The sequence below is a fragment of the Zalophus californianus genome, chromosome 13 (assembly GCF_009762305.2).
Source record: "Zalophus californianus isolate mZalCal1 chromosome 13, mZalCal1.pri.v2, whole genome shotgun sequence".
NCBI classification, from domain to species: Eukaryota; Metazoa; Chordata; class Mammalia; order Carnivora; family Otariidae; genus Zalophus; species Zalophus californianus.
The window spans coordinates 54,530,320-54,556,555 of NC_045607.1; the positions used below are offsets into that span (position 1 = coordinate 54,530,320).

The 26,236-nt window shown below is 37.8% G+C and overlaps 1 protein-coding gene across 8 annotated transcripts in view; it reads left to right on the top strand.

The window, feature by feature from the left end:
* NFIB (nuclear factor I B) overlaps positions 1 to 26,236 on the top strand; it is a 232,804-nt gene that overhangs the window by 139,589 nt on the left and 66,979 nt on the right. For all 8 annotated transcript variants that reach the window (XM_027615063.2, XM_027615065.2, XM_027615061.2 and 5 more), the window contains one exon: positions 21,666 to 21,734. In XM_027615063.2, the coding sequence (XP_027470864.1) occupies positions 21,666 to 21,734 (69 nt within the window). The remainder of the gene's footprint in view (positions 1 to 21,665; positions 21,735 to 26,236) is intronic.

The following is a 26,236-nucleotide window of genomic DNA, read 5'->3' on the forward strand; positions in this document are numbered from 1 at the left end:
AGCCTGATCACTTGTAATATTAATTTTGGCGGGGGGGGGGAAGACCATTTAGGAATGTCTTATAAGGTCATGAAGGTGATTTTTCCGTATCTCCCCAATCACCTACCCTGTTAGGCAATAAATAATATTGAGTGCCTACTAGTTGCTGAATTCAGAATTAAATATTACATTCCAAGAGACAGGGTGTAGGTTGAGTCAACTCTAGAGTTGAGACAACCATTTGCCTTGGGGGAGTTGGAAATATACATCATTCTACATCAGGAACAATAAACATCCCAGAAATAGCTGTCTGCAGGTGGATTATTTAGTTATGGACATTTAATGAGCATCTATTATGTGCATGGCACTAGGCTAGCTGTACAGAAGGTGAAATAGTGCATGGTTTTACATTACAAATGAAGCTTGCTTTCCGCAAACTTTTCTGTTCATAAATACATGCGCTATTTTATATAGGTGGTGGAGACTAATGTTACTCAGGGCGATAACTCAAGTGTCATGGGAGTTCAAAGTTGTGAAATACTGTTTCCAGCCATTGTAGGGAGCATGGTGGAGTGGAAAGAACATGAACTTTGGAATTAAATTTTTCCCCTAAATCAAGGTTCCATGTTTTACAATAATCATGAGGCCCTTGAAGAGCATGAGCAAATCAGCCAATTTCTCTGGAACTCAGCACAATTATATCCACGCCAGTTGGAAGCATCAGATTGGGGGCGGGGTGGGGGAGGCGCAATACTTGGCAAGAAGCAGGTACTTGATGAAAGTGAGGGCTTTTTTTCATCTTACTTTCTCTTTTAGCTGGGTTGATCAAGAAGGCTTCCTACAGGAAGTATCATTTGCTGTGGATCCAAATAGAAATTCGTTGATTTTTTTTTTTCTAACCTTGCACTCCTCTAAAATTTAAGATGACAGAGACAAAGTTACAGGTCAAGATAAGATCCGAGGCAAAGAAAGAGATATTTTCAAGTCTTACGGTGGGATGGCACGATAGTTTTTAGGTAGTCAGTTTTGTTCGAAGGCTTTTGACATCCAAGGAAATGTGGTATGAAATTTTGTTACATAGTTTATAAGAGTGACATGAGAAAGAATACAAATGTATCATTAGAGATTGCTTTTCCCTTAGCAACATTTTATATCTTAGTCCCTGGTATTCACATCCAAAAAATATTTTCACCACTTGCCTTTTTATAGTGGTCCTACTTTCTGAAGCCACCGACTTCTCTGTTTCCATTGAAAATTTTCCGTGTGCTTTGTTCTTCCTGGCTCTCTACAGCTGTCTCTTTTATTCTATTAACTAATTCCTGGCAACTTATTTCTTACTTTAAAAATGCATCTTTTTTGCCCCTCATTCAGACACCTCATTCAACTAATAGTCCCAGTTCTCTCTTCTTTCTCATGAAAAAGACTCTAAACTTCCTCCTTAACTTCTCCTGCAACCTGGCTTCTGTCTCCACTTGAAATGATTGTCGTTAAATTCATGACTTTTTATGATCTGAGTCCAGTGGTTCTTTTCCATTCTATTTCTGCTTCCATGTTCTTAAGCATTTATTTGATTCAATTGACCATGTTGTACTCAAAACATTCCCTTGCTTTTTTTTTTAAGTTTTATTTTACTGTGATAAGAATACTTAACATGAGATTTGCCCTCTTAAAGAAATTTTTAAGTAAATATAATTACAGGGTTGCACAACAGATCTCTCGAGCTTATTCATCTTGCTTAACTGGAACTTTACGCCTGTTGATTAGCAACTACCCATTTCCCCTTCACAACCCAGCCCCTTTAGATACCTCACATAGGTGGAATCATGAGACAGTTGTCTCTCTCTGACGGGTTTGTTTCACATAGCATAATATCTCCAAGGTTCGTTCATTTGTTGCATATAGCAAAATTTCTTTTTAAAAGCTGAATAATATTCCATTGTATGCACATAACATGCTTTCTTTATGCATTCCTTTATCAGTGGACATCTAGGCTGTTTCCACCTCCTGGCTATTGAAAATAGTGCTATGATGAATACGGGAGTGCAGATATCTCTTCAAGGTCCTGGTTTCAGTTCTTTTGGATAGATACTTAAGAGCAGGATTATACGGTAGTTTTATTTTTAATTTTTTGAGGAACCTCCATACTGTTTTCTGTAGTGGCTGCACCAGCTTGCATTCCCACCACAGGTGTGGAAGGATTCAGATTTGTCCATGTCTTCCACAACACTTGCTGTCTTTTGTTTACTTGATAAAATAGCCATCCCGATAGGTGTGAAGTGATATCTCATTGTGATTTGTATTTGCATTTCCGGAGCTCTTTTTCTTTTCTTTCTTTCTTTCTTTCTTTTTTTTTTTTTTTAAGATTTATTTATTTCAGAGAGAGAGTGCTCGAGTGAGTGCACATGTGTGAGCGGGGGGAAGGGCAGAAGGAAATAGAGAATCCTCAAGCAGACTCTCCGCTGAGCATGGAGCCCTGCGTGGGGCTTGATCCTATGACCCTGAGATCCTGACCTGAGCCAAAATCAAGAGTCTGATGCTTAACCAGCTGAGCCACCTCGGTGCCCCCTGAGCCTTTTTTCATATGCCAGCTGGCCATCTGTACATCTTCTTTGCAAAAAAAAGTCTATTCAAATCCTTAGCCCATTGGTAAATCAGGTGAGTAGTAGGGTTGTTGTTGTTTTTTGTTTTGTTTTGTTTTGTTTTGTTTTGTTTGCTGCCAAGCGGTAGGAGTTTCTTTTATATTTTGGAGATGAACCCCTTCTCTGATATATGGTTTGCAGCTGTTTTCTCCCATATGCCATAGGTCACAGTTTCACCCTCTTGCTTGTTTCCTTTGCTGGGCAGAAGCTTTAATTTAATACCATTTCACTTGGGGTTTTTTTGCTTTTGTTGTCTGTGCTTTTGAAACAGGGCCTTTTCCTCGTAATCCAGGAACCATTATGTTTTCTGTCAGTTGCTTCTTCCCTTTACTTCACCAGATTTTTATCTTTAGTTCTGTGTGTGTTTCCAGTCCCCCCCGTGACTTTAAGTTCATTCACCTTTTGTTATTCTTAGATATGCGCCTTTGGAACAGATCTCTCTCCTCAGGTTTCATGTGCCCAACTACTTTCTGGACAGGGTTCCCTTTATGCCCCAGGGGTAGCTCAAATTCAACATTTCCAAAATTCGATTCATTTTCTTTTCTCCCAGACTTGAGATTTTCTCCCTGTGATTTATCTTGGGGCCAGAGCCCTTGGTTAGAGTAGCCCCGGAGTCCTTCCTCGGGGACTCTGTTCCTCACCCTCCACATACTCCAAAGTCTCTTGAATCCACCATCCCCACCCACTCCCTGTTACACTTATTTGAGCTCCAGACTTTATTTTTTGTCTGTAATTGTGCAAAAACCCTATACTTGCCTCCATTCCGTCCCTGTTCTTTCTCTAATCTTATGTACAAATACTTTTTATAAAACACAAATCTGACTTTCTGAAAAACTCCCCATATCTTGCTGCTTATGGCCATCTTCTGTGTCATGGCTTTCAAGGGCTGTTAGTTTCAGATACCAAGTTCCATTCCTTTCCCTTTCTTTCTCGCAGTACGCTCTTTCCTCTGCCAGGACTGCTGTATCCATCCAACAAAGTCTTGTTTATCCTGTGCTTCCGAGCTCCAAACTCCTCCGCGCATCTTACCAGATTCTCTCAGGCGGGGTTCGACGCTTCGGTTCTATTGTGATCGCTGCTTTATGTTATGCTTATATTTGCTTACACATTTCCCCCTTCCCAAGTAGACAGTTAGATTTTCTAAATGAATAATTGACTACTATAATCCATTCTTTTTTTTTTTTTTTTTTTTTGCTGAACACACTCAAGAAAGCATAGGATATCGGTGCTTATAACACTGTTAATTCAGCTTCTTCATTTGACTTATGAAAACAGGGCAAAGAGGGCAAGTGATTTGCCCACAGGTCCAGGTAGTTATCGGCACATGGAGGCTAAAGCTCACTTTTTTTCATGGATCAAAACCTTAAGACAGTAGTAATGCCACTTTGTCATTGGTACTTTTTTCCTTGCCTCTCCTCCCCTGCACCTGATAAATAACACAATTGACTCTGGTAGAATGCCTCGTGAAAAAATGAAGTTTGGTCTTGTCTATGGTTGGCCTAAGTGTTTATGAGCGTGAACTGCCACGCAGAGAAAGAAATGAGAAATCTTGGTGTTGAGGTCCCCTAGCGGACTGAGTCTGGGTCTCCTGACACTCACAGTGACTGCCATGCTTGAGTCCCTGGGGGCGGTTGTAATAGCCCTAGCTGCTGGGACAAGGGGCAGCGGGCAGAGGGTGAACAGATGATGGAGGCGACTCTCGAGTGACCCTTGCCTCAGTGGGAATGAGCCTGGGGAGAGATGTTAGCTGAGAGTTTCTGAGGCTGTGGGGTCAGGGCACTGATGCAGGAGGGGGGATGCTCTCTGCCAAGTTATTGCAGTTGCTAGAGCTCTGTAGCCCCCATTTGTCTTCTGCTCCATCTTTTCTCGAGTTCCCATGCTTTGCATTTGTACAGGTCAGGGGCCCGCTTGGTACATAGTCACAAGTGTAATTTAAACACAGCAAATGCTCTTCTTTCACAAAGCTCCGAGAGAAAGGACTAGCTGTGAGAGACACCATAGCTAGCCAGACTTTTGTTTTTCCTAGCTTTCTAACTGTATTGCAGGATCTTGTGGTATCTGAAATGATATAAAGTGACTTAGGGTGTAAGCGAAATTTCACTATATTGATGTGGGCATTGACTTCCTTGTGCACCTGGTTCCAGAGAAGTTTTCAGAGGCTTTGCACCTGAAAGGGTTGCAAATTGTTAAATTTTAAAAGATGTTGGTGTAACATATTTTTCTTTCCTCGTTAAATATCTGGATTCCCTACAGGGAGGGTAGGTAGTCCCCTTGTGAAAGAGGTGGCCGTCTTGACTACCCTGGGGTTAAGCTGTGAATGCACCCACTGCCCAAGGCTCATGACTCAAGTATCTCAGGTTCTTTTTACGACTCCCTGCATCTAAAGTTTCCTCTCCATTTAGATTCTTGTCCCTCTCCATATTTACAAGGCCTGCTTTTGCAGCATATGGCTACAATTTAATAATGCAAAACATTTTCCTCCTCACAGCTGGAAAGCTGGGATTGTTCTGTATCAGGGATAGAGTGGACTTGCTCCACCCCAGTTAAGATCATTGAACTCGGCAGAAGCTAAGCTTGCTGGACGTATTGTCCCATGCAGAGGCACCCAGGGCATCTCCACTTGCCTATTAGAGCATCATGCTTGGAAAGAAGGATCAATTCTATGATTACCATAGGACCAATTACCCTGTGGTAATATATTGCAAGCAGAATAAAATACTAAGCAGAGAGGAAGATATATAGCTACCCAAGTTGTAATCCATTTCTACCTTATAGAAGAGAATGTAATTTCAAGTTAGTAGGAAAAATCCCACTGAAGTTTCATTTCTTTCTTTTTCTGTAACTATAAAAGAGTGTTAAGGTATTGAGCAATTTCAGCAAGTACTTTTGCGTGGCAATTTGAGTCTTGTTGGCTTTTGCATAATGCCATGGTAGAAGAATTTAAGAAAAAAAATCAGGTTTTGGTTTTCAGTGTTGTTATATATCTTTTGGGGTCTTTTGACTTGCTCGCTGGTCTATAGGGACCATGCACTCTTTTATTTTATTTTACATAGTAGAACTAAGAACATACTCCTCTTTCCACTGAAGTATTGCTGACTCTTGAACCCAACAGAGATACTCCTTTTTCCGCCATTCCCATTCCATCCCTTCAGCATATTCATGTCCCCAGGGCATTCAGGAGGAGGAACACAGAAAAACCACTTGACTTGCAGATTTGATCTTATCATCATTAAAATATCACATACACTTGTTAATGAAACAAACAGGGAGGGACACGATAGTTTCTTTTTTTCATAAATTGTATGGTTTTATTTATTTGAAATGTCTGGACTAGGCAAATCCATAAAAACAAAGTACATTAGTGGTTGCAAGGAGCTTGGAGTTGTGGGAAATGGGTATGTGGCCGATAATGGGTATGGGGTTTTTTGGTAAGGTGATGAAAATATTCTGGAATTAGGTAGTGGTGATGGTTGTACAACTCTCTGAATATACCAAAAAACCACTGAATTGTACACTTTAAAATTGTATGTGAATTATATCTCAATAAAGCTGTAGTTTTTTGTTCATTTGTTTAAAAAGTTTATGAGCCATTGGCAGAAAAGGGTTTGGAACTCAAGGCTAGGAAAGATATTTGGGGGTTCTTAACCCAGGAAGCAGAAACCTCAGAGGATCAAGGAAGAGGCTCCAGGGAGCCCTGCCACAAGTCGGTCACATGGCCAGTGGTGTGGGGATTATACACATGCGTTTCTCTGGGCTGCATGATATCTCAGTGAGCTCCCTTACTCTGGTAAAGTATGCATGACAAGTGACATGTTGTATTATAAGATAATGGCTCCATTGTTTATTTTGTGGCACGTTTTTTTAATGTAGTAGAATTTTAGTTTCAAAATTTGGTATTTTGGATTGCAGTCCTTTTCTGAATTGAACTACTTTCTATGCAGAACAATACTTTCTAAGTAAGTAAGCAAGGAGTAAAGATGGTCATCTTCATCAGGACAAATAAAGCATTCTGCTGTTTTATACTTAATATGTCCTCATTGATATCCAGAAAGAGCCCACATAAATTACATTACTCTGCATAGTATTGGCAGGTGAAGAAGGGATTACCTAAAAGTTTTTGAGAGAACATGTTGATGAGGAAGGGGGATGAGAGAAGGCCACTGGTGGGGTTACTCTTATAGCAGATGAGGAAGGCAGACTATTTTAAAAAAGAATAGTTGGTGCTAAATCTCATGCATTATGATTTTCTTAAATATATTTACACTCTGTCCTTTTAATTAGAACACCTAGATGATTATAGTAATTTTCCTAATCTCCATAGCTCATATTTTTGCCTCGGGTCTTAATCCCTGTGAACATCCACCGTAGGCCCATGGTGATTTCCATAATGTGCAAATCTGATTATTCCACTCCCCTCCGTATATGTTTCAAAAATTTCCACTCTAGGCTACGCCTCATCTTTAGCATGGCATCTAATCCAGCCCTTCCTGGTACGGTCCCGACTGTTCCTTTCACTGCACACATGGACCTTGCATTTAGCTTTAGCCTTAGCCATGTTTGTGTCTCTGTCTGTGTCCTAGAATGGCTGTACTTCCTTGACACCTCATCAGTGAGACGTCTCCAGGCCCTCCCTTTAGTACCGTTTACAATAATAGCACTTAACTGCAATTTTACCACTTTTTACTTGTCTGTTTCCCTTAGCGGATTCTGGACACCTTCAGGTGAGGATTGTAGTCTTCCGTTTGTGCATTTGTAACATCTAAGGCAAATACCTGGCCAGAGACAATATTCAGCAATGTTTAGAATCTATGAGATGGAGGCTTAGACCAGTAGCACGCTAAATAAATTGGAACCTGTTTGTGCAGTAATGAGATCATGTCCATCCCTACAGTTTGTCCTAAGCCAGGAGAAGCCTGATGTTTCATAGAGACGTCGCAGTGGGCCTCTTCTGCCTTGCAGATGCACCACACCTCAGACGTGATTATCTGGGGACATTACGAACTCCTAACTTTGTGTGGCATGGTCTGAAGAATTTCATAGGGGTGTATCAGACTGAGAATTGTAGTACTCCAATATAATTACTGATACAGAACACCAGTCTCAGATGAATCAAATGTTTCTCCTCACCATCTGATGAATTGTAAAGAAGGCCTTCTTGCCTTTTTTATGCTTTTGCTTAGTGACTATACTTTAATGGTGTTAGAGTTTACATGATCATGAATGAGGAACAGGTAAGATCTTTCTAGAAGTTGCAAAAAATACGTGACTGATTAAATGGAATGTTTTGGACTCATTTGTAATTTATGTGTGTGTGATATGGAAATATTGTTACTTTGAAAATGTGGAGACTACTGTATATAGATCACTAGCTCAAGAAGGTCATTTTTTCTTTATTGATGTGTAATTGATATACAATATATTGTATAACTATCTATAGTGTATATATCTACACACACACACACACACACACACAAAGGGAAGAAAAAGGAAAGAATATATATCATATATATATAAATATATATATGTCACCACAATCAAGATGATGAGCATTTCCATCAGTCTCAGAAGTTTCCTCTGACCACTTTATAATCCATTCCTTTCTCTACCCCCATCCTCAGATGACCTCTGATCTGCTTTATATCACTCTAGATCAGTTTACATTTCTATAATTTTATATAAATGTCTCTTCTGTATAAATGTATCCTTTTGTGTCTGGCTTCTTTAATCTAGAATAAAAATTTTGATTTATCCATGTGATTACATTTGTCAATAATTTATTAGTTTTTATTGTGGAGTAGTATTCCATTATATGGCTATACCACATAGAGTGTGACATAAGGGTTGATATCCTTGTTAAAGGTTGATATCCTTTTTAAAAAAATATGGATATCCAGTTAATCCAGTACCATTTAAGAGACATTTTTTTCCCCCTCCATTGAGTTGCATAGCTACTTATCAAATAGCAACAATGATACATTTATGTGTCTATTTCTGGTCTGTCCCACTGAGATATATGTCTTCTCTTTTGTCAGCATCAAAGTATTTTCTTGATTTGTGTAACTTTATGGTAAGTATTTATAATAAGTTCTTAAAAGTTATTTTTTAGGTCCTTTGTATTTTCATATAAATAAGACCAGCCTGACAAATTCTACAAAAATAAATAAATCAATAGATCAATAAACAAAACAAAAAACCCTGCTAGAACTTTGATTGAGAGTAGTGAGATTTAAAATTAGGTCTTTTTAGGCATATAGCAAAATAATTATTATTAGCTATCTAATATAAAGTCCACATTGCTTGCTTAACTTCTGATCCAGTTTCTCCCAGTTCTTCACTAAAATTTCTGTAAGGATACGTAAAACTGTAACTTTTCCTAAGCACACTAAAACTGAGACTGAAGGATAACCTTTAGCTAGAATCTTAGAGGCTTATCTCATAATTGTGTGGTTAGACTAAATTTAAAAATGGTCATTTTTCTATCTTAATACTCACAAAAGATAGCAGTGTTAGTTCTTTGAGAAATTGTGGACGTTTAAATTTGGTTCTCTCCCACTATCATTCCCCTAGGTTCAGAGATTTTTCTACATTAATTTAAAACGCTGTAAAACCCAGGGAACAACAGGGTTAGGAAATGTGGGATGAAGAGGAAGTAAAGAGAAAGAGTGTGGGAAGACATCTAGCAATCTTCTTTTACTTCCTAATGTAAATCTTTAAAAAAATTTTCCACTCTGTGCCAGTCTAACTCCTTCACACCATAGAGAAGACCCTCTGAAACTTGGTCCCATCTGTCCTTCCAGAGCCACGCCGTTATAGAAATTGAGGGTTTTCATGTACTTATGTGGTAGGATCTTCCATGGCTAGGTGGTAGGGTGGGAAGAGGCTTATGAGATGAAGGACCAGTAATCAATGGGAATTGGTTAGGAGCTGCCCTTACCAACTTTGACTAACACGATTATTGGTACTGTGATACTACCATTACCAACAAGCATTTATGGAACCCGAAGCACTTTGTATGCACTTTCTTACTTAACCTTCATCTCAAATCTTTGAGTTCAGTATTATTATTCTTCCCATTTTACAAAAGGGAGTAGTGGGGTTGGGTAGAAAGTTTAAGTATTTATTCAAAGTCATTAATAAAAAAGGAGCAAATCTGAAAGTGAACTGAGGTAGAGTTTAAAGTGCTTAGCATAAGGCGCCTGGGTGGCTCAGTTGGTTAAGCGTCTGCCTTCGGCTCAGGTCCTGATCCCAGGGTCCTGGGATTGAGCCCCACATCAGGCTCCCTGCTCGGCAGAGAGCCTGCTTCTCCCTCTCCCTCTGCCTGCCACTGCCCCTGCTTGTGCTCTCTTCTCTCTCTGTCAAATAAATAAAGTCTTTAAAAATAAATAAATAAATAAATAAATAAAAAGCTTAGCATAGAACCTTGTTTATAACATAATTAACACTCGATAAATGATAGCCACTATAATATTATTATCATAATCATTATTGTTATTTTTATTTATATTAAAGTTAGGTAATTTACTTAAAGTTTATAGCTAGTAAGTGATAAGACGGGAATTCAGATCCAGTTATGTAAATTCTAGAGCCCTCAATCTCAGCCTGTATTAAAACCTTTACTTACTGTAGCCAAGGGAAAGCCATACACTTTTCTGAGGACAAACCCAAAATCTCTGTAGACTACCCTCTAAGTAAAAGAAAATCACAAGAGTATGCCCTTGGTAAGAAAATAGTGAAGAACATGGGGAAAGGTCAAGAAGAACATATCTTTGAAAATGAAACACCGAAGAAAATTTCAGAGAAAACAATCTGTCTAGTTAGAAGAAAGGACTTACATGGAAAAATGAACAGATAAAAGAATAGCTTCGAAGAGAGTGCCATATGAGATAAGCAGAAATAACAAGAAAACTAAAGTTGCTCTCATGTAAAGTCTGCATTTGAAGGAATAAGAAATAGAACTGATACTGTGGAAATAATCCCTGATATAGAGGACAAACTTGAGATATTTGCTCCAAAAGCAGAAGAAAAAAGCAAAGAGGTTAAAATGATCAGAAAAAGGTTTATGATGGGAGAATAGAAAATTGAGTATTAATTTAAGTGTTCTTGGTGAGAAATCAGAGCAGTTAGGAGAGCAATAGAATCAAAGACAAATTAAGAAAACTTTAATGAGCTAAAAATGATCTAAATATTTAGATCAAAAGGGCTAACTATATCTAACCAACAGTAATGGTATCTAAATATATCCTTTGGAAGTGTTTGTATTTTGTGGAAGAAAAAGAGAATCTTGTAATCATCCTGGAGGAAAAACAAAGTTACCTGTACTTTTTTTTTTTTCTTTTGGTCAACATTAAATAACAGAAGACTGGGGGAATTAGAATTATGATGAATCACTTAGAATTAGGATGAAACTTCTTTTATGTTTAAGGAGTTTTCTCTGTAGTCAAAGCCAATAGAACTATATTCTTTATTATTTGTAGTCTCAAAAAATAGAGTCTTTTATTTTCTTTGTAAAAATTTTACTTGAAAACCTATACCAATTAACAAGTGATACACTGAAATAAAATATTTTAGGAAAAAGAAAGTTTTTGGGGCACCTGGGTGGCTCAGTCGTTAAGCGTCTGCCTTCGGCTCGCGTCATGGTCCCATTGTCCTGGGATCGAGCCCCGCATCGGGCTCCCTGCTCAGCGGGAAGCCTGCTTCTCCCTCTCCCACTCTCCCTGCTTGTGTTCCCTCTCTTGCTGTGTCTCTCTCTCTCTCTGTCAAATAAATAAATAAAATCTTGGGAAAAAAAAAGGAAAAAGAAAGTTCTCAGATCTCTACCTATAGATACAAATGTAGCTATAGACTAATAATGAGAATATTAAACAGAATTACATCTGAGTAACTATTATGAATAAGATTACAGACAGAAATGCCAGTGTAGAAATATAATTCCTGAATATATATAAACAAGAATTTAGTACCAATGTAAAAAAGTAATTCTTTGAATATATATAAGCAAGAATTTAGTAACAATTATGAGTCCCAAATTATGATTTTTTAAATTGTCATAAAATACACATAAAATACAATTTACCCTTTTAATCATTTATAAATGTACAGTTCAGTAGTGTTAAGTTTATCTACATTGTTGCACAATCAATTTCCAGAACTTTCTCATCTTGCAAAACTGAAACTCTATCACCAGTGAATAACAACTCACCGTTCCCCTTTCTCCCATCCCTTGGCATCCACCATTCTACTTTGTTTCTATGAGTTTGACTACTCTAGATACCTAATCTAAGTGAAATCATACAGTATTTGTCTTTGCGACTAGTTTATTTACAGAGCACATTTTTTTTTAAAAGGTTTTATTTATTTATTTGACAAAGAGAGTGAGAGGGCACAAGCAGGGGGAACAGTAGAGGGAGAGGGAGAAACAGGCTCCCCACCAAGCAGGGAGCCCGATGTGGCGCTTGATCCCAGGACCCTGAAATCATGATCCGAGCTGAAGGCAGACGCTTAAGGACTGAGCCCCCCCGGAGGCCCGACAGATTACATTTTTAAGGACTGAAAAGAGGAGGAGCCTTGAAGAGGTTGAGTACCTAGGAATGGTAGACTAGTTTTCTTCTTTTAGGATAACTTGTTGGGTTTTGCTAAACAGTCTGTTACTTGTTTTTATCACTGTTTTTGCTGAGATTTGTTATTAGGAAAGCCTGCTTTTCTTGTTGGTGTCAAGTGCATTTTCAGCATCCATTGATAAGGTCGTGTGTCTTTCCTTTTTTTTTCTCTATTGTATTGATAGATTTTGTAACGGTGAACTGCACTCAGTCATGGAATAAAACCCTAATGATAATGATGTATTGTTCTTTCAATAACATTGTTATAATCAATTCGAATATGTGAATCGAATATATCCAATTTTATTTAGGATCTTTGAAGTTGCATTTATGTGTATGCTTGGTCTTTGGTTGTTTCGTTTGCTTGCTTTGGTTGAATGAGGGAAGTTGCAAATTTAGTCATTTAAGTTTTGCTGGTCTAATAAAGGCTCACAAGAGAGCTTTCTTCATAAGGAACTTTGTCATCATTTGTTAAAGCCTGGGAGAGTGTAAAAATCATTGGAATTTAAAGGCTAGGCAAAAGATAAAATCCAGCTGTGCACCCATCTATCTATACTTGGTGCCATTCTAAAGGTGGTTTTTAAATCACCTTTCAATTCTCTTCTAGGGTTTTCAGATTCTAAAGTGCATAGGAATAACCGGTGGTCTTGTTAAGTTGCAGATTCTGATTTTGAGAGTCTGGGCTTGGCCCTGAACTTCTGTGTGCCTAACAAGCTCCCCAGTTATGCCAGTACTGTTTGTTGGTTGTGGGACCACATTTTGAATAGCAAGATGCTAACCAGTGGTTCCCGGACTCTGCTGCACATTTGAATCACCAGGGGAAATTTTAGAACATCCTCATGTCTAGGACACATCCATACCAATTAAATCAGAATGGCTGAGGGTGGAAGCCAAGCATAGTTGTTTTTCAAGAACCCCAGGTGGTTCCAATGATCAGCAAATTTTGAGAACCACTGCACTAGGGGTAATTGGTCTATTCAGGTTTCCACTTTGCTCAATTTTGGTTACTTTTACTTTAGTAAGTAATTGCCCATTTAAGTTTTCGAAGTTGTGGTCAGTAAGTTGCATGTGTTATTCTCTTGTAATTTTTTTTAATGTATTTGGTTTCTATGGTTATGTTTCCCTTCTATTCTTGTATATTTTTGCTTTTTCTTTTTTGCCTTAATGAGGTTTGCAAATGATTTTTCTGTTTTGCTGGTCTCAGAAAAACCTCTTCCCTTTTATTCTTTTGTTTTAAATACTTCTTTTCCTACTTTATTGATTTCTGCTTTTATCTTTAGTTCCCTTTTTAATTTTTCTTGGGTTGTTTTACTGTTCTTTCTCTCAATGGTAAAGTAATTTGCCTTTTGCCTTTTTCTTTTCATTGCTTTCTAGATACTTCCATAATTTTTCTTTTGATTTTCTGTTTGATTGATAGCTTATTTTCTTAATTTTCAGGTAGTTCAGAAAATTTGGTCTCTTTCATTTTTTACTTTTAGTCTTATTTACCAAAGATGACAGAGTAGTAACAGTTTTCTCTTTGGTCAAGGACATGATCAATTTTTAAAAATTTCTGCGGATGTGCTAACAAAGTATACTTTGTATTTGAATGATATAAAGTTAGTCATTGTCTAATAGTCATGTTCAACTCTAAAAGAGAATGTATTCAAAATTCTCACTACAACTGTATTTTTATAAAGTTTCTTGTATTTTAATAGTTTTTGTTTTATTGCATTTCTGCACAATATTGTTTGGTGCACAAGTGGTTTATGATTTATCTTCTTTATTAAATATGCCTTTTATCCATTTGTAATGTTCTTTATCTCGTTTATTGTAATTCATCTTAAATTCTCTTAACCACCACTAACTGACACTGCTTACTTTTTGTTGGAATTTGCCTGATTTCTCTTTGCACACCATTTTATTTTCAACTTTTAATTCTTGTTGTCATTTTGTCTTTGATGTGTTCCTTAAAAATAGCTGAATTTTATTTGCTTCAGTTGATCTAATGTTCTTTATGGGCTAATTCAATCCACTTACCTGTATTGTAATGGCATATGCTTAATTTTATTTGTTCTATTTACCTTATATTATTTATTTTTACATCTTATGTTCTTAGTTTTATTGTTTGATTAAGTTACTATTCACTGTGTTTTGCTTTCTCTTTGTTAATTTGGAAGTTCTACCTTCCCTTTCCCTGCTCTTAAAATGAAATATCTCTCTTTATTATTTTTTGAAAACAATTACAGTTTTCATATTGGCTCATAGGTTACTATGATTATCATCTGTATTATAGTGAAGTGTGAGGTGTGGAAAAGTTGCTCAACCTACCTTAGGTTTACATAGTAAGGGGCAGAGCTGATCTTTCAGTATACTTGCACATAACTTAATGCAATTTTATTATAATATATTTTAATATAATATAACAGTAAAATATAATTAATTTTAATTTTACTATACTGTAAAAAACCTTAGTAAAACATAAAGTATCTCTGCTAATATATTTGAAAATATGAAAGAATTGATGATTTTCTTGAAAATACGAAAGAATTATAATAAAATTGCCTCAAGACCAGAAAATAAGAGTAGAGCAAATTCATGAAAGACTCACAGTTTTCTAGAATCTTCTCTGAAACAGATGATGAGAAGATCGTTTTACCAGTGAGTTTTTCCAGACTTTCACGAACTTTTCATATTTCTTTAAAATAAAAAATGGCTGTCATCCAAACCATTTTATGAAGCATGTATGTAACCCTAGTATGAAAACTTCACAAATGAAACAGAGATCCCCAGAAAAGTATACTAGCTACATAGAGAGAAGTCAGAAGAAACTGTTAACAAACCAATTTAGCAGTAAACTAAAAGAGCTACCTTGTGTGGATAAGCAAAGATAATTTAATCTAAGAATTCAGTAATATATAAAACAACAATAAATACTGTAAGGAAATTTAAAAAGGATGCCAAAAAAGCATTTAATGGTATTCAGTAACCATTCTGATCAGAACACTTAAAAATCTGAGAGAACTAGGAATAAATGAACATATACAATGATAAAAAAATTATTAATTAATAGCCAACATTATCATTAACTGTGAAACTCTAGAAGAAATGTCATTAATATTAAGAAAAATATTTCTGAGAGCACAATTCCTATTTTACATATTTTTGCATATTTGTCAAAGAAATAATGCATAAATATCTGAAAAAATCCAATTTTATTATAATTAAGTAAATGAAAATTATGACATTAATGTAATGATATCTTTTCTCTATCAACTTGCTACAATTAAAACAAGTCCCTGTTATGACTAATATGTAATTGTGGCAGCAGGGTGGTGACATGGACACGCTCATTCTGCCCGAGGGAGAAGAAATTGGCAAAAATCTTTATGGAAAGCAACTTGACAGTTTTTAACCAAGAGTTTTAAAAACGTTTATGTCCTTTGACCCAGTAATTCCACTTCTGGGAACTCCAGCCTAAGGAAGTCATGAGAATTGCTGACAAAGATTTGTGTACGAGGATGTTAATGGCAGTTCTGTTTATAATATTTAAAAAAATGGGAAATAACCTAAAATGCCAAAAAAAAAAGAGAATGGTCAAAGTACAGCCATGCAGTGTAATATTATACAGACATTAAAATCATGCTTCTGAAAAACTGTTTAATCTAAAGGAAAGATACAATGTGAATTAGAAAAAAAGCAGGATACAAACTCATTTAAATTTGATCTCCATTTTTAAAAATACATATTTTTATGTATTACATATATGCTGGAAAAAGTTTAATGGACTAGAAGGAAACACTAAAAAAACAAATAACGTTAATATAGTACTATCAGAGTGTGTTAAAGTCAGAAAATTGCTGTCCTGCTGAATCACTTACATTACCAAAGGGACATTTCATAGTGGAGGATAAACTTAATTCTAAATTAATACTGGAATGTGAGCCTTGGCTATATAGGCTGAGGGTCAGTCTCTACACAGAGAATCATTATCTTTGTAATGATTACTCTGTCTATTTCATAATCACTGTCTTCATTCTTAACTGTGGACAGTGCAGATCAGTCAAGAAACTGCAGATAAAGCCATGCCTTACAACACCATTACCAGAAAATCCCCAGTAGGTTAGTGGTGGTATCTGAAGTTATGTGAAGTTTGGCAAAGAGCTAGTGTAAAATAATCTTATCTTCTCTCCCTTTGCATCCATAAACAAAAGGATTTAGGCGTCTTTTACACTCTGCGGAAGGAAGTGAACAATTGGAATCCTAAGGTTGGAAAATGCCTGTGAGATACCTAGGGGTCCTGTTCTTTCTCCAAATGAGCAAGCAGTGCAAGAAAACTAACAGGAAAAGGGCCCTGTAAAAAAGTGGAACATTTGGGGCTCCTGGGTGGCTCAGTGGGTTAAGTGTCTGCCTTCAGCTCAGGTCAGGATCCCAGGGTCCTGGGATGGAGCCCAGCACTAGACTCCCTGCTCAGCGGGGAGCCTGTTTCTTCCTCTCCCTCTGCCCCTCCCTCCTGCTTGTGCATGTGCGCAGGCACACTCTTCTCTCTCTCTCTCTCTCTCTCTCAAATAAATAAATAAAATCTTAAAAAAAAAAAAAGTGGAACCTGAGCATTGCAGTGGGCTTCGGAGGTGCTCTTAATTCAGTTTCCTACCCAAAGTGAGAATTCTTAAATCTAATGGGGGGTCTTTACTGCCTCTGGGAAACCCCCTACCTCTGTAGACACAAGTTTCCTCATCTGTAAAATGGGAGCGCTTGCATGACAACCAGTAGGATAATTAGGAGCATTATGTGAATTAATGCTTTTGAAGATCTTAGAGCAGTAGCTTGGCCTGTGTTGGCTGTTACTACCTTTGCAAGGTTTCCCATTCCCTTCTAGGACTTTTCTTATTGGATGACAAATCTGGTTATTGAGCCAAAAAACAGTTCCTGGAACTATGCAGAAGTCTTATCCAACATCTACATTAACAGTCCTTCTAATACTTGAAGACAGCTTTCATGAATTTAATAACTGCTTTCTGTGGTTTTTTCTTTTTTAATTTCAAGAATAGAACACAGTAGACTATAAAAATGAGCGTTATCAGTTTTCCTTTGGATTTTCTATGTAAATGTTGTTTAACATTCAAATGGAGCTGATTATAATTTGAGATATTAACAGTTAGATATGCCATTGTGTCCCTTTGTTATTGTTTGTAAAGGAGGTTAAACACTATATTAACTTCTGAGTAGTGATTTATTGTTGCTTTTGTTAGAGAAAAATAAAAAAAGAAGTAAAATAATATAATTTGATATTGCCTTTGAGAATTTTCAGTTTGCAGAGGTCTTTATTTCCTACTCAATTTTATTTTTTAAAAAGCATTACATGTAGTGTAAATACAGCATCACATAAATGCCGAGTTGTTCTTTGCTTCTTGGCTTAAGCTGTTGTGTAATATTGCTCTGTAACCATTAAGCAGCTGCTCTGCCTAAGAGATGCTCATATTTCCTTTGGTAGATGAAGGGAATTCACTATATGAATGTCTCCAAATTGATTTAAAGTCGTTGGCCTTTGTATCAGCTACTTAGATTCACAGTGGTCTAGGTAACACATGAAAACCATGCTTCTGGAAGGCCCCAGCAGCCTGGAGGTTACAGATGGGGTTGTGTTAATAGTAATAACCTGCATTTTTGCTGAGTCTCATCCTCTGTACTTTGACAGGGCTCCTGACACTCTGCATGATTCTCCCCGGTTATTTTGCCAGAGTCCTTATGCATTCTTTCTTATATATTTTCTTGTATGCTATTCGCTATCCAAGTCCTCTCTCCTCCACTGTTTCTTTCCTTTGCCCTCCTCATCTCGGGTAATGCCTGTCCATCGTAAGGCTGTGCTGTGTGCAGAGATGAATGGAGGAGGCAGCCGTCTGCTTCGGGTGCTTCTCCCAGGTTACCCAGTTGCCTGATTCCTCCTAGCCCCCACTCCCATAAGGTCATGTGGGGGGGGGGGCGCGTTACCACTCATCCTAGGGGGCCCTCCTTTCTGTGAAGTCTCACTATGCTCCATGCAGGCCTGGAGCCCCGGGGGGACCTGTGGGTGTTGCATTTTGTCAAGTGGGTGCCAAAGCAGTTCTGACATATTTGCAGTGCCTTTCATAGTTTCAGCAAAATAACTCTTTCAGGTTTCCTTGTCGATTCAGATTCCTCGGAACTTGAGGTGAGGGATGGAGCAGCACCCTGCTACATTCCGGATTGCTTTCCCTTTTCTATGAGATAGGCATTGTATCTGCCTGTGTGTGACTGCCTGTCTTCTGCTAGTAGGATTAGTTTGAGGGGCCTCCTCCCACCCGTATGATTCGGCTCCTGAGGTCCGCTCACCATTCCATCTTCATGAGTATGACGAAGCAGGTGGAGCCTTGACTACTCGCTGGAGTGATAAGGAAATGAACTTCAGATGATATCTACATATTAAAATGTTATTACGTATGATGCATGATTTAATTTACATAAATATATTGAAATGTTCCCTAGTCACTCACTCATCAATTTATTTTACAAATATGTTTATTTGAACTCTGATCCTTTAAACACTTCTAGTTTCTTGGTAGTTACTTTGTACCAAATGTCTAAAGTTGTACACTAGTACGTAACAAAGTCATCTGATCATCATTCTTTCCCGTTCTACCCAAAAGCCTGAATAAACTCCTCAGCAGATGAGTTCCAGGGACTAACAGGAGTCAGTATAGTTATCCTTCAACCTTAAGCCATCCATACCTATATTGTTACATAATTACTAAGACGCTTATTTATGACCCTGTTCCAAAAGGTTAAAATTTAAAATTTTGTTCTTTGTAAGCATTGATTTAGTGGTTAGTATGTATATAGGCACTGAGTTGGTTGTTAAGGGAGATTCCCCAGTCACTCTCCCAAATAAAGGAGCTGATAATCCAATAAGGAACACAAGACTTGAAAACAGATATCCTGGACACTTGAATGTGTACAGTGATGTAAATGAGTACAGACCAGGTGCCCTGTGAATTCAGAAGAAAGAGATCATTTCTGGCTGGTGCAGGGATTGGAAGAGGAGGGTAGAGGAACGGGTTACAGAGTGGATGGTGGTTGAGCTGGACATTGCAGGATGAAGACAGAATATGCAGAGAGAGAGGGAACTGCATGAGAAAGGTAGGAGGGCAGGCATTTACAGAGTACAGTTGGGTGAGGACAAATAATCTTGTCTGATTGGTTAAGTATATGAGCTGCCATCAAGATAAATAAGGTCTTCATATTTAATGTATTTGCCAAGTATAAAATTTTATATTTACTGTATATAAAGTATAATTTGTTATACTTTACAAAGATGTGTATTGCATTTGTTGTTGTTTTATACAATGATAACCTACCATGGTTCAGAAAATTGAAAATATCTTTCCCTGCAACCACACAAGGGGACTCAAAAGTCCCTTTTTTGTCTTCATGGCTTTAAGTACCTTGTACAGTGTAGGCTACCTAAAAGTTTCTCAATAATCACTGAAACGCATTCAACCTGGTGAAAAGCTAAGTTGCTTGAAAAGTAGGAATTTCTTAAAATATAGGTACATCAAATGGGGACATTTTGTCGTTACCCTCTTAAAAATGTCTATTTTTCCAAGTAGGACTTAATATGATACCTAAGTTTTATCACCAGCTGAGATCTCATAATTCCTTCACACTCTTTCTTTTGTTCTGTTTCTAAAGAAGGTAATCGATGGGTATAATAGTGTTCAGACAAGCATGGCGCCTCAGTTCACAACAGTAAAGCATAGAAGCTCATTGAATGATTTTCTGTCTTTTCATGCTATGTACAGTTAAAAAGTAGTGTGGCAGCTTTTGTTCTGGTAAAATTGCTAAATAAAGATGTACACATAATTTGAGACCATCTGGAATCCAGCATGCGTAATTCAAAGTATGGGTGACTGGTGACCCCACTGGCCAATCCTAACTCATTGGGAACATTTAATCAGTGCCTACTATGGATTTTATGTTTTTGTCTCACTTATTCATAATAATTTTATTATCTCTAGTTTTTATTTATTTATTTATTTAAAAGATTTTATTTATCCATTTGACAGAGAGATAGAGAGAGAGAGAGCACAAGTAGGCAGAGCGGCAGGCAGAGGGAGAAGGAGAAGCGGGCCCCCCGCTGAGCAGGGAGCCCGACGCGGGGGAGCCCGGGATCACGACCCGAGCCGAAGGCAGCCGCCCAACTGACTGAGCCACCCAGGCGCCCCAATTATCTCTAGTTTTTAAATGAGGAGTCTGAGACACCAGGAGTCTAATAACATGATCAGGATTCCACACTGATAAAGTGTGGTTGGGTGTCAAATTCCAGCTCCCTGACTTGAGAACTAAGCCACGTATGACTCACAGTCCTGTCCTGAATCGAATCCCCTGGTTAGCCTCAAAACTTGATGTAACATCTGATCCAGTTGCCGGTTCTTAGAATCTAGAGTTTGTTTTCCTGGAAACATTTGCATTCTGAGGGTTTTTGGGCTTTTCTTATTCTCTTCCTGGGAAGCAGAGAGTAACCATGTCCCTCCTCCTGCTTTCTGTCCCTCCTTGCCCTCAGCACACCTCCTGCACATCAGTGAGAAGCTGGGGAGGTGACTGGGTATCTGTGGGAGTCTTCATTTCTAATTCTGGACACAGCTTGACCAGATCCCAGACAGCACAGGACTTAACTCAGGCTCTTGAACAGTGGGCCACAGTCACTGTGGACCCTGCACTTGGATGTCACGGAAGGGTTACATGGCTTTCCTGGAGGCCTGGATTTATCACCGTTTGCTAGAAAAAGTATGCAGTTCTCGAAATGAAGGGAGTCCAAGGAAGTAGTAGCAAGAGTGAGAGGGCAGTGGAATCATGTGAGGTATAGCAAAGGCGCGTGGAAATAGGTCTATGCAAAGTATTTGCTGTACGTGCAAGTTCGGCTTTTGTGTGATTCATGACCTTGAAACAAGGGTGGGGGAGTGCTGCTAACAGCAGTTCGTTTTTCTTTAATCAGGGAAGGATTTGTGAGAGAACAGTGGTTTCAAGAAATCTTTGAAGTAATTCCAACAAGGTTCTAATTGTGGTTGTGGTTTTCCCTTTTCTTTCTTTCTTTTTTATAAATGGGTAGACTTTAGTCTACCAGGTGCTACCGAGCTGAATGCATTCGGTAAGAACCCCTGAGTCTTCATTCTCTATGCGTGAGCCGTGGCAAATAAAACCATTCCAGTTGCCCTGTACATTTAGCAAGTGGGGAAAAAATTTCCCTAGGAAATTATTTGGCATCTCAACTTCTTACTTTTGTTTAAACAGACCCCGGATTGCATTCAAAGAGTTTTGCTTTTACTTGTGTTTGTTACAAGCACACTTGGTTTTTTTCTAACCTTTGGTTTCAAAACACTTGAACAAATCCTAGCATTTAATCATTTATTTGCTTCCTGCTTATGCTGATCTTTTTCCTCTTGATATTTACTTTCAGGTTACCTGGAGGATAGTTTTGTAAAATCTGGAGTCTTCAATGTGTCCGAACTTGTGAGGGTATCCAGAAGTAAGTTAATTGTTTTGTTACTGTTTAATTATACAGTATGATTTAAAATATTTTCTACTTTGAACCTTCAACACAGTATTAAGAATAACCACTTACTGGGAACATTTGAGTTTTAAAATTTCCATCTTTTTGATGAAATCATAAGTGGATATATTTTGTCGGATTTTCTAATATATTTGCCTTTAGATCATCAAACTTTTGTAGTACAAAAATAATTGGGGGTTTGTTCTGATTGCTGTGTTATTGGTAGTCATTTAATTCACTGTTCTCTCTGTGACCATAGATGGTCATTTATATCAAAGGAAGTGTGATTAATTAAATGTACTCCATGTTGTTATGATAACCCACATAAGTTTCCTGTAGATAAGTGCTTTTTCATTTTACTAACGTTTTGGTGGGGGCTTGGAGATGTACAGGATATACACACTAACATGCAGAGTGTAGAGGGATGCAGAAATTAACTTTGCAGATTGTAGTTTGGATATAGATAGAAAGCTATTGTGATCCAAAACAATGTCCAATTGTTTTAACTGGCCACCTCACCTGAGACACCATTCTTGACAGCCCGGATGAAATTTTTCTTGGGTTAAGTTCACCTGGCCAGCTACCGAAGCAAGGGAGTAGTTTATGGACTTAAGTCTTTTACGTATTACTAGTGTGTACATATATACCTAAGATGTGGCTCTTAAGGCATTCATCATGTTAAAGGAGGTGACTCATTTCTTCTTGTTCTCTTTGATTTAGCTTATTTATGTAATTTTGAAGGCTATATTTTTACCTGACATTTTGTTAGAGAGCGTCGCCGTTTGGAATGATGTTACTCAGATGCTGTAGTGGCGTTCAGTCCTTGTTTAGGTTGTGTTTTTCATCTGGGTCAAATTCAGAAATCCTGAACAGGAATTATGGTGATCCCAAAAGAACAAAGCAAGTTACTGAGGGTAAGTTTAGGTAGTGAGTTAGAGTTGTGGTCAGTGAAGTAATCCCCCAGCTGGGAGGTGACTGTGTCTTTCCAATCAGACTTTCTTAAAGAGTTCCTCTTTCTAGAGTGGCCAGTGCAAATAGCATGTATCTCAGGGAGTTGTATGCATGAACATTTAAGACCTTCCGTAACTTATGCTTTCTGTCGTATTCCGTGGTAGATAAATACATGCCCCAAAGACTTCTGTCATGGATCTGTTTACTTAGGGCAGTGCAGGAGACCAAAACCTAATACCCTATATCCCAGAAACTCTAGGGTTCATGTTTGCTGAAGAGGAGGATTCTGATGGTCTTCTCCATTCTGCCATGAGCCTTGCATGTTTTTCCCGATCAATAATGTGGTATGGAAGGCCTCTGACATTTGAAAGTTTTCTGTGTTTATTTTTAATTTGGAAAGGAACGTGCCTGACTTACTCACTACCACTTTCTGGCATCATGTAAGGAAGGGGGAATTTGAAAGTGGGGGGTGGTGCTGTGTGTGGGGGGGGGGATGTTTTCCCTACACTGTTCTGCTACAGTTATGAGACATTATAACATTATTTGTTTAAATTTGTCTTTTCCTAAATTTCATGCTATATTTCCTCCTTCTCATGGGAAGGACCGAAGAGGCATCTGTTAGAAAATACTATGGCTCAGTTGGTTGGGCGACTGCCTTCGGCTCAGGTCATGATCCTGGAGTCTCGGGATCGAGTCCCGCATCGGGCTCCCTCCTCAGCAGGGAGTCTGCTTCTCCCTCTGACCCTCTTCCCTCTCGTGCTCTCTATCTCTCATTCTCTCTCTCAAATAAATAAATAAAATCTTTAAAAAAAAAAAAAGAAAATACTATCAGTTCCTCATTATAGGTAACATCATGCTAGATGCTATAGATGGGCAGCCACCTAGAACTTTTAAAAGCCCAGAGTGATATTTTGAAAAATCTGAATTTACACATAAATATTTAAAAGACAGCTTTCCAGAACAGTGCAAAAGTGAGGTAGGTTTAATATACTTTACTCATTCTTTTTAAACTGATACCTTAAGGTTTTTAAGTTATCTGTTACAACACACATTACTGATCTGTAATTAGTATATTACCTATATTCATTCATTAATTTATTCAGCATTTATTTTCTACTCTGTATGTAAATAGGTGTCCCTGAAATGCTTGAGAAGTTATTCTCCTAAGTGTTTTAATATATCCACATCATAATCTTATTTACACAGTTGAACTTCGTTGTTTATGAAATACGGGTTTGCAAAGTAAGCAGAAACTTCAGCACGACCCTTATGCTGTATATCACAAATTCTGACTTCTTGAGGGTTTACAGTATGTTAATGGTTTCTGGCCTCCAGGGTTTGACTATCAAATGACCTGCTAATGTGTCTGTTGACTTTAGCTAATGAAGCTCCTCAGTTTTAGGATAGTGATCTTTCTGTTGAATGATATTATCTCCATTTTGAAAGTTGATTTAGGATCAGCTTTTGGAGTGAGACGAACAATAAGAGAGATTAAGGGTTGGCCTCTAACCCTTAGAATCTGAGGTTCTTTGGAGCTTCATTTCTAAGAGGATATTGGCAGCCTCTTAAACATGATTTGCAGCTTTCAGACTTTGCAGCTCTCCAGGAGAGGTGCTAACGCTGATCTTTGCATCTGATGTAAGTTCTTCCAGAGGCTTTTAAACAGGAATATCAGCTTCAGACTTGCCATGCTCACATACTCTCTTTATTATTAAATACATTTAGTGAGTGCTCCTTTAGAATTTGGCCAGGTTTATTATTAATCTACTCTTCTTCTTGTACTCTCCCCTTTAATGTCCGAAGGCACATTACATTTTTGCAATGCTCACGTATAAATCTGTGGATAAATTATTTTGATTGCTGTCCTGATAGTCTGTAATAATCCTTCGGCAAGAGAATTTAGAAAAACAAAATTTCCAAAGATTTTTTTTATTATTTTACTATAAATTTCTTCTAGTATGTTTATGGCCAAGCAATCTGTGTTGACTCTTAAGCCATATGTATGAAAGAGAAACTACAGATCTTTGCTTAAATGTTGCATGAGCTTCATAAATTGCAAGTACTTTACATAAGTTATAACCTGTAAGTTTCCTGTTAGTAATTCAGGTCTTTGAATTGTATCCATTACTGTTGCAGAAGGTTGGACAGATTACTGACATCTCCCCCCCCAGTCCCTCAAATGCCTCCTTCTAGCACATACCCTGCTTTCCAATGTTACATAGAACATGGTTCTAATAATAGACTTGAAAGCATGTGGTTACTGTGGGATTTCTTACCTTGCTTTTTTTTTTTAAACCTCCGGTGTACCTCAAGCCACAACAAACAGTTACATTTTAGCTGCCCAAAGAATTCAAGCCATTTGGCATAGTTACCCATTGAATACAAATATTTTCTGTCTTATTAAAATGAAGTTAAAGTACATTATATAAAAAGAATAATTTAATAGAAGGCATAAACTCCAGAAGTTTGGAGCTGAGACTAATCTTGTATATATTGATTTAATTTTTAATAGGGGAAGAGAGAGATTCATTGTATATTCTTTGATTACTTCTCTGCAATAACACATGTGCTTCCTAATCATACTTTCTTAAAAATATTTTAAGTAAATCTTGACCGACCTGCTATTGACATACAATTCAGCTGACAGCGAACACATGTAGTGAACACATCAAAATTCTGGGGAAGAAAAATTCCCTGAAAATCTGCAGTCCTTTTGGAATCGTGTATTCAGTTTGAAGCAGTTGGAAGAGAGGAAAATTAAGTAGACTGTATGTTCTTAGAGTGAATCACAAGGGCTCTAGAGTTTTGTTGCCATAGCCCCAGGACACACTTTCTCTCATTAGAGCTTTTGAAGGCCGGATAAAAAAAGGTAAAGCAAGACACTAATTCTTCAGCACTGTCCTTTGACACCAACCTGCCTGGTCTCTCCTTGCATATTATCTCTGCCCGAGATATTGCTCTTGTAGAAACCCCTTTTGAGAATGACCTCCCCTTAAGATCTTACTCATTCTCCAAAGTCCAGTGCAAGCTCTGGGTTCTCCAGAGAGTTCTTGGATCATTCAAGCCTGTATTGGGTTCTTCTTCCCATGAAATCCCATAGCATTTATTGGTGCTGTCATTCACTTGGGCTGTTCCATTATAATCAGCATTATGCTGATATTTCTATTTTTTCAGGAGTGTTTTGTTTACCCAGCTTGTTACCCAATCTGTTTTGTTAAGGACAGGAACTATCTTAGACTATTTTGTATCCCTTGCAGCACCTGCCAGTAATGGACACAAACAACTTGTTGAAGGAACAGACTTTCAACAAATAGGTTCATTTATAACTCTTTGTCTGCTTTTAGCATGGTTTGAACTGTTCACCCTTTGCTAACCACTCCAGGCTGCCAGGGAAGAGATGTGGGGAAGAAATCAAGGAGAGACGGATCTCACGTTTGGTGAATAACTGTTATGCAGTAGGCACGATGCTGGGCTTTTATCACTCCTTATTACTCCTTATCTTATTTCATCTTCAAAATAATCATACG